The 9989-nt window shown below is 33.2% G+C and overlaps 1 protein-coding gene across 3 annotated transcripts; it reads left to right on the top strand.

Annotated features, from left to right (window-relative positions):
* The first annotated feature begins 272 nt into the window (after positions 1–272).
* On the top strand, positions 273–6435 carry LOC131079766 (uncharacterized). 3 transcript variants are annotated; one of them, XM_059211065.1, is made up of 3 exons: positions 273–393; positions 573–653; positions 5894–6435. In XM_059211065.1, exons 1-3 carry the CDS (start codon positions 309–311, stop codon positions 6142–6144), a joined length of 417 nt encoding a protein of 138 aa, XP_059067048.1. In that variant the 5' UTR covers positions 273–308; the 3' UTR covers positions 6145–6435. The 3 variants fall into 3 exon arrangements, 1 of the variants encoding a protein (XP_059067048.1); XR_009358890.1 differs by lacking the exons at positions 273–393; positions 5894–6435 and adding an exon at positions 4239–4802 and having other exon boundaries at positions 417–653; XR_009358889.1 differs by lacking the exons at positions 273–393; positions 5894–6435 and adding an exon at positions 3376–4232 and having other exon boundaries at positions 417–653.
* Positions 6436–9989: the final 3554 nt, after the last annotated feature.

Here is a 9989-nt window from a genome sequence, read left to right on the forward strand (position 1 = left end):
AATAATATTATTGTATTAGATCTAATCTTGTAATAAATATGGACATTGTGTTGATTGACATTAAATCCCGTAGAAATATACTCTTAAGGATTATACTAATATTGTAGGTGTTGTTACTTTTAATGCTCCAAATCAAAATGTTCTTAAATTAAATGTTCCTTCTAGTGTTAGGATCATAAACAATTGTGTGACAATCAAATGATTCCATAATGTATTTAAATGCTTAAGTAATCTCTTTAAATAATACTTTGACAATGAATTGTTGCACAAACATGTAAATCTGCAAAAATCTTCCAAGCTTAATGTAAATGTCTGAGACAATCTTCCAGCCGTTTGAACTGCGCTCCTTTCAACGGAAATGTTTTTTTTTAAGGAAAAAAGCAGTACCAAACGGTTAAACTCATGAGACGCCTATATAAAAGAATGCTATTCATTGTTTTTTAAAGCATTAATTGTTGTTCATTTCCCTGACTGCTCGCAGAAACATTTTGCATTTGTTGTTTTTCATGTTTGCGGAAGAACTGCGCAAGAATTTGTATGAGAAGTATGAAATGAGGAATAAGTGATAGCAGAGGCCTATTTCTTCTGCCCGACAAATTTGTGCAAATGTGGGCGGTGGATTTTATGCATTTTCCAGCACCTGTTTGGCATGGGTATGTGTTTTAATGGGCATTGTATTGTATTTTTCTAGTCGAATTCTTTACAATAAGCATTGCATTTGTACTACTGATTGTGTCATTTACTTTTTTCGTGTGGATTATGACCCTCTTAGTAATTTATTTGTGTGGATTTTCATCTCTGCATTTCTTTGTTTGAATCCTTGAATCTTTAATTGTAGTAGTGTGCTTTGTTAGTTTTTGATGGTTTGCAGACGCCATAAAAAGTAGTAAAAGAGTGCTTTATTTTGTCAGTCGAACAAGATTGTTAAATGCTCTGTTTCTGTAGGGAAATCAACCAAAACAATATTATCTAATTAGGGTGCCCTGCTGTTAGGTCTACTTCTAGGGCTTTGTCACAGGCTTCCTCTAACTGTATCGTGTCCAGTTTTGTGGGGACTTATTTGTACACACATGCTTTTCTTCATACTAAACAAGAATTAGCAAGCCGCCATGAGGTCTATCTCTGTCAAACAACCAGAATAAGATAATAATATCTGTGAACTAACAGGTACCTGGACACCCAAAACAACTCTAATGTGTGGATTAGTGTGCTTTGTTAGTTCATCATGATTGCAGACGCCATAAAAAGTAATAAAGATGGCTTTATTTTGCCAGTTGAACAAGATTGTCAAATGCTTTGTTTGTGTAGGGAAATCAACCAAAAACAATGTTATCTTAATTAGGATGCCCTGCTGTTAGGTCTACTTCTAGGGCTTTGTCATAGGCTTCCTCTAATTGTATCATGTGCAGTTTTGTGGGGACTTATTTGTACACACATGCTTCTCTTCTCAATAAACAAGAATTAGCAACCCACCATGTGGTCGATCTCTGTCAAACAACCAAGAAAAGACAATAATATCTGTGAACTAACAGAAGGTCCCTTGACACCCAAAAGAGCCATAATGTGTCACCGCCATATGGATGCTTACATATTCTCTATAATAAGTTTAGAAAAGCAAGTAGAAGTGCCTTCCACCAAGCAGGTTCTACAATCTACTCTTGTCAACCACAGGCTATTTTCTAATTCGATAGTCAGTACAGGCATTCGTTTCCTTTGTAATTGACAAACTAGGTTTAGAAAAACAAGTACATGGCAGGCTCTGCAATCTAGTCTTGCCAACCACAGGGCCATATTAAGAATGCCTCTTTAATTTATGGATTTAGTAAGCTTATTAATTTTAATAACAAACCAGGCTTAGAAAACCACAGGGCCATTTTTAGAATGCCTCTCTAAGTTATGGAATTAGTAAACTGATTAATTTTTTGTGACAGACCAGGCTGAGAAAAACAAGCAGATGTGCCTTCCGCCAGGCAGGTTTTGCAATCTAGTCTTGACAACCACAGGGCCACTTTCCATCTCAATAGTCAGTATAATACTATAAAGTATAAAGCATTATTTTTTGTTTTAATTTATGGATTGAGTAAACTGGTTAATTTTCATGACAAACTAGACTTACAAAAATAAGTAGATGTGCCTTCCACCAAGCAGGCTATGCAATCTTCTCTTGTCAACCACATGCCGTTTTGCAGCTCAATAGTAGTACAGGCATTCTTTTCCTTTGCAATTTATGGATTTAGTGAACTGGTTAATTTTTATGAAAATCTAGGCTTAAAAAATGTGTAGATGTGTCTTCCACCAACTGAGCTTTGCAATTTACTATTGTTAACCATAGGCCATTTTGCAGCTCAATAGTCAGTATAAGTATTCTTTTCCTTTCTAATTTATGGATTTAGTAAACTAGTTAATTTTTTATGACAATTAGGTTTAAAAAAACAAGAAGATGTGTCTCCCACCAACTAGGCTCTGTATTCTACTCTATCAACCACAAGCCATTTTGCAACTCAACATTTCGAATAAACATTCTTTTCCTTTCTAATTTATGGATTTAGTAAACTGGTTACTTTTTATGACAAACTAGGCTGAAAAAATAAGTAGGTGTGCCTTCCATCAAGTAGACTTTGCAATCTACTCTTGTCAACCACAGGCCATTTTGCAGCTCAATAGTTAGTACAAGCTTTCTTTTCCTTTTTAATTTATGGATTTAGTAAATTGGTTAAATTTTTTGATGAACTAGGCTTAAAAAAACAAGTAGACGTGCCATCCAACAAGTAGGCTCTGGAATCTACTCTTGTCAACCAGAGGCCATTTTGCAGCACAATAGTCAGTACAATAATTCTTTTTATGGATATATTAATCTGGTTAAATTTTATGACAAACTAGGCTTAAAAAATAAGTAGATTTGGACTTAAAAAACAAGTAGGTTTGCCTTCCACCAACTAGGCTCTGCAATCTACTCTTGCCAACCATAGGCCATTTTCCAGCTCAATAGTCATTACAAGCATTCTTTTCCTTACTAATTTATGGATTTAGTAAATTGGTTAATTTTTTTGACAAACTAGGCTTAAAAAAACAAGTAGGTGTGCCTTCCACCAACTGGGCTTTGCAATCTACATTTGTCAACCACAGGCCATTTTGCAGCTCAATAGTCAGTACAAGCATTCTTTCCTTTCTAATTTATGGATTTAGTGAACTGGTTAATTTTAATGACAAAACTAGGCTTAAAAAAAAACAAGTAGATGTGCCTTCCACAAACTAGGCTCTCCAATCTACTTTTGTCAACAACAGGCCATTTTCCAGCTCAATAGTTAGTACAGTCATTCTTGTCCTTTCTAATTTATGGATTTAGTAAACTGATTAATTTTTATGATGAACTAGGCTTAGAAAATCAAGTAGATGTGCTTTCCACCTAGCAGCCTCTTCTGCAATCTAGTCTTGTCAACAACAGGCCATTTTCCAGCTCATAGTCAGTTCAGGTATTCTTTTCCTTTCTAATTTTTGGATTTAGTGAACTGGTTGTTTTTTATGATAAACTAGACTTAGAACAACAAATAGATGTGCCTTCCACCAAGCAGCCCCTGCAATCTACTCTTGTCAACAACAGGCCATTTCCCAGCTCATAGTCATTTCAGGCATTCTTTTCCTTTCTAATTTATGGATTTAGTGAATTGGTTGATTTTTTATGACAAACTAGACTTAGAACAACAGATAGATGTGCCTTCCACAAACAACTTCTTTAACCTGCAGATTACGTATTTTCTCTTGCAGATTTTGCAAACTCAGGTGAGTTTGCCTCACTTACATTTATATTATTTGCGTTTCTGCTTTATACATTGATACTATCGTACTGTCCCCTTTTAAAGTTTTTGACTCATTTACCTAAAGGCCTTAGCCTATATTCACATATTTACAGAAAAAAGTGATAAGAAAACAAAACACAATTACATTAAACTACTATATGACGAAAGCAAGAACATTGAGGGGAAGGAGTATCCCATTTACACTGCTAAATAAAATCTATACATCAATTCCAATCGATCATTAAACTTTGTGTTAAATTTTTAAGGTCATTCTAAGATTGTTGCTTTTTTTATTAAGCTACTAAAATGAATTGCATGAGGGAAATTCAATCGATAGAAATGGAAGATGTAGATAAATAGATGTATAGAAAGGTAAAAGTTAATCTGGGGTGTGGGAGTACTTATCCCAAATGCTTGGGCCTCTTCCTCCTTCCCTTGCAGCTCCTCCATCCTGATGTGAAGCAGAGGCTGTACCGAATATGATAATCCAGTGGGAATTCTACTGTTACAAGAACCACCCACCACATACACACCAGTACAGAAGCTCTCCATCCCAGTAAACTTTAATGAATGCTATTCATTATTCTCTGTATTCAGATCCAATACAGAGAATGCAGTTATGCCTTGAGGATAAATAGAATTAATATTGAATAAAATTACGGATCAGTACTTCTCCAACTTGTGTGGTTGAGGCATTTTCAGTCTCCATACAAGCTCTTCCTTGGAAGATGATGCAGCAGGCCAGTTCTAATCTTATGCGATAGTTTTCTCATGATATTCTGCCCAGAGTTCTATCATTCTATCATCAGTGGACCAAAATCTATGGTGCAGTCTTGTTATCATTGTTTTTTTTCTCTATTGTTATTCTTGTAACAGTTTTTTCTCCTCCTTTTTCAAGAAACACTGATTGTTAGACTAGGAATCTCCTCTAGGACCTCCCATTAGTATGCTTGGGTTCTTAACCATTGAGCTACTGGTCTCTTTGGGGTTATAAGAATAGATTGCTTCTTTAACAATCCATTTAAACCGTACATTTTGCTTGTAAATCGTATTGTTGTTTTAGATAAATGTAATGTCCCTTACTAGATTTAAGCCTGTTTTAACCAGAATTAATCCATCCCCACATATTTATGACTTAAACTACATTGACTAACTATATTGACTAGGAGACCAAACCATCTTAACTGGAATTCAATCAATGATAACACAATCTTCTTTCTGATATTGAATTGGTAATTCAATCAAATTTATAATCTCACATTTATTTGTTCATTCAAATTACTGTTGCTATATATAAATATATATATTTAAATTCAGATAGTATTACACTCTGTGGTTTTACTGTAGAGTAGTTTCTAAAGATACTGTATTAATTATAACTATTCTATTAATATCTATTATTGTATCAATATCTATATTTATAACCCTTCCTTAATTCTTATCAGATTTGAGTATATATATATATAAATAAATAAATAAATTAATTAATTATACCAATAATTTATGTATTTGCTAATCACTTATTCTATAGATTATTAATATTACTACTGCTTTAAAATATTAATTATTAATGATATATTTAATGGTGGGTAAAGACAGACAGATGCCAATATGTATATAATTTGAAATGTAACTCATACGTATTGCAGTCTATAATAATATTGCTATTAAATTCTGCATATAGACATTGTATCGGGTTTCATATATTAGGCATACGTATCAAGCACATCCCCTATGCATACCACCTAGAACCAAGATGTAACTGGCTGGAACTTCATAACAGTTCTGAATTGATCTGATCAGATTAACTATACTAATGCCCAATCGTCTGTATATCAGGGAATTACTTGTATGGGCAGATTACTGAGGGCTAACCACCTTCAGTAGTCCTACCAGTAACATCTTGCCCACACAAGTGGTTCTGTAAGGACTCATCACAGGGTGAAGTAAGGCCAAAATATATCTGATGCATGTCGAACGAATAGTGTTTAAATGACTAATTCTGAAATCTAATGGGTTACTTAACTTTTTTTTTCTTGGGGTGCGATTTTGCATTACAAGGAGCACATTCTTGCTTTGGTTTGGACCTGTTGCAGGAACAAATATTGCAGATCCCCAGCTGGTGCAAGAGATACTCTCTGTGAGGTCTGATGATTATGAGAAAATTGAGGCCAATAATGCTCTCAAGAAATTGGAAGGTGAAGAGTTACTGGACTTGAAAGGCGAGAAATGGGCTCAGCACAAAAGAATCATCAATCCTGCAATAGATGTTCTCGTATCAACCCACATATATGAGCTCTATATGTGTCTTAATATATTTGCCCAGTTTATTCTGATTGCAGTTTAGTTGCCTCCATGGTTAATGCCATCTTTTGATGTCTGTGAATATTAACTTAATTTCAATTTACACAAGGTGTTGTCGATAGAAATGGAAGATACAGATAAATAGATGTAAGTAAAAGTTTAACCTGGGGTATGGGGAATGCGTATCCCAAATGCTTGGGCCTCTTCCTCCTTCCCTTGCAGCTCCTGTAAATTAGAAAAGACTTGAAACTAAGCAATAACAGATGATCTAACTCAAAAATTACAAAATTTCATAAACAGTTAATGTGAGATCCGCAGTTAGTCTGAAACTTGGCAATAACACACTGGGCTTTCTTACAAAGTGAGCTTGAAAAGTACGATATTTTTTTCATTAAAAAATAAGAGGATGTAAGGGTTTTATTTTTAAGATACCATCTTATACATCTTTTAATTTTTTAATTTTAATGATGTTTATTAATATTTTTTTTATTTTAATTTGTATTTCTGGATGAAGATTCTAACGTATGTATAATGTCTATTGATTTGTATAGGGTTTATTTCTTTTACTATGGGTTGGAGGAGTTATGCTTTTCAACAATGAGCTATAAATTTGATTGCCAAGGTACGTCCCAGAATTCAAACTTCTTATTTCAGAGAATTTAATGTTTTTGCTAACCAATGGAGAAATTATTTCATGATTTTGATGCTAAAGTTTTTTTATTAATGTTCGGTGTGAAATGAGCATTGTGCAGCTTTCTTTTGGATTGGAAGAAATAATACAAAAAAGAAGTCAAAGAATGCTATAATTTTGAAGATGTCAATAGCTTGCTTAATTGGAAATGGTTGTGTAGTGATGAAAATTCGAAGAACTTGTAAATATTACTTAACAATTATAATTAATAAAAAGTTTTTCATTTTAAGGAGGGGTATTCCACCCCTCCATAAACTCTTTAAGGATGGCCATGGACATCCTTCAAGAGGTGTTTTTTTCTGCTACTTTTATTTTCATCTGTTTTTAAAGTTAATTAAATTAAATTTTTATGCTAATCAAATTTATGTTTTAAAAGTTAATTAAAATAATTTATCTTTTGTTAATTAAGCAATTGTATATATATTTAAGTATGATTAATGAAAATATAAAAAATAAAGACTATTTTATTTTCACTGAAATTATATATTTTATATGGTATGACTTGCATGGCTTTAATTATGGTTTTGTTTGAAGTTTGTATCATACTCATATGCTATTCTCAATGCAAGTGTTTATTCATCATGATTGACATTTATTCTCATGCATGATAATTGTATGGGTTTGGCATGAAGGGTTTAATGACATGCCATTTTGTTTGAAGGATTTTGTTTGTGCATGCATTATGATTGAGTGATATTGATTCTTATGTATTATGAGTGTATGATTTTTCCATGAAGGGTCTAATGACATATATGTCATTGAGTTCTAGAGTTTTTTCTTAAAGGTCGAATCAAATTCGTATTGTGTGCTTAATTTGCTTTTTCATGATTCATGGTTGATTGCTATAGAATCTTGTGCTTGATGATTTTATGTATCTTGTTATTGTCAACCTTATGCACAAGAACATTAAGCAATCTATAGTGATTAGATGCAAATTAGCTATGCAACATTATTGGTGTGCTTATTTATGCACAATGGTTAGCGATATTCATTCTTTTGTAATATAACTATATAGCTTTTGTGTGAAGGGTATGCTAATTTCATTAAGTTTTATGGATTTTTGTTTTATGTTTACATCATGGTGTATAGGTGGTGGAGTTGAATGGGTTTTGTTTGAAGGTTACATGAAACTCCTACAATATGCCTAGTGTACTCATGCATGGTGATTACATGTGAAGAATTTGAGTGTTATGGGGAAGTTTTATGGATTTTTGTTTTATGTTTACATCATGGTGTATAGGTGGTGGAGTTGAATGGGTTTTGTTTGAAGGTTACATGAAACTCCTACAATATGCCTAGTGTACTCATGCATGGTGATTACATGTGAAGAATTTGAGTGTTATGGGTGCTGTATGAAATTTGTATAACTAATCTACATATAACTATTATGGAGTATTTGGTTTTCATGTGCATGGTTGATGTTAATCAAGTGTCACTAATCATATAGATTTTTTGTCAAGGGTCTAATGGCATGTATGTCATTAAATTTTATGATGACTTTTAGTGTGCATATGAATTAGGGTTAAATGAAATTTGATTAAATTATTATGTGATGCTTAATGTGTTTGTTCATGCCTCATGGTTGAGTGACATTGACTCTTATGTTTGATAATTCTTATGGAATAATATGGTATGGCATCGCGATAGAATAACATATATGAAATAACATTGTACAATTGTTTTTGCTTTTATATTAAGCCTACATTGTGACTAATGTTTGTCAAACACATAGTGTGCTTATTCATGCATGATGATTGTGACTTTTTGAGATAAAGTTCTACGTCAATAAGTTGTATGGATTTTGATTTTGATTTAATTGATTTTGTATGGATTCGTGCAACATGGTTGAGTGATATTGATACTTTTACATGATGATTGTATGACATTTACATGAACTATCTAATAACACCTTTTAGTTGGATGATGGGATTTCTGTTTGCAAGTAATAATGACATTCAATTGAGTTATATGAGTTTTATTTGAAGGTGTATGGTATGCTTGATGTGCTTGCTTATGCATCATGGTTGACTGATATTTATTCTTCCACATGATTGTATGGATTTTGATTGACACACCAAGTGACATATTTCATAGAGTTGCATAAAGGGTTTTAGTTTGGAGGTAGTGATGACATTTTCATTGGGTTTGTTATATGGGTTTTGTTTGGAGGTTATGTCAAATTCATATGCCATAATTGGTATGTTTGTTTGTGCATCATGGTTGTGTGGCATTGACAATGTGGAATGTGGCATAGATGGTGTGGGTAAGGTTGAATGACATATATGGAATTTTATTTTACTAGTGCCATTCGTTTTGTGTGAAGCATGCATCACAACTAGTATGCATACATGCATACATCCATGTATGTATGCATGTAGGTATTTATGGATGTATGCATGTATGAATGAATCCATGCATGTATGTATGTATGCATGTATGAATGAATCCATGCATGTATGAATGTATGTATGCGTATGGATGGATGCATGTATGTACGGGTGTATGCATGCATGTATCCATGTATAGATGCATATATACCTATGTGTATATGTATGCATGTATGTATAAGTATGAATGTATGCATGGATGTATATATGAATGAAAGGATGGATGCATGTATGCATGTTGAATGCATGGAACATGTATGCCCATATGTATGTGTGCATGTGTATTGATTTATGAATGAATGGATCATGTATGCATGCATGGATCATGTGTGTATGTATGCATGCATGCATGCATGCATGTATCCATTTATGTATGTATGTATGTGTGCATGTATGGATGCATGTATGGACGGGTGTATGTATGCATGGATGTATGCATACATCTATGTATGGATGTATACATGCATGTATCTATGTATGCATGAATATATGAATGGATGGATGCATATATGAGTTTATGGATGGATGAATGTATGGATACATGGATGTATTCATGCATAGATTAATAAATATAAGAACAAATGTATGAATGAATGTATGCATGAATCATGTGTGTGTGTGTGTGTGTGTATTGTGTATGTATGTGTTTTTATTTGTGTATGTATGTATATGTATGTATGTAGTATGCATAAAATACACACACATATATAATGTATGTATGTGTATGAATGGATACATGGATATACATTGATGTATGCATGCATGGATGGATGTATGTACATGCATACATGTATGCTTGCATGTATCCAT

The sequence above is a fragment of the Cryptomeria japonica genome, chromosome 9, assembly GCF_030272615.1.
Source record: "Cryptomeria japonica chromosome 9, Sugi_1.0, whole genome shotgun sequence".
Taxonomy (NCBI): domain Eukaryota; kingdom Viridiplantae; phylum Streptophyta; class Pinopsida; order Cupressales; family Cupressaceae; genus Cryptomeria; species Cryptomeria japonica.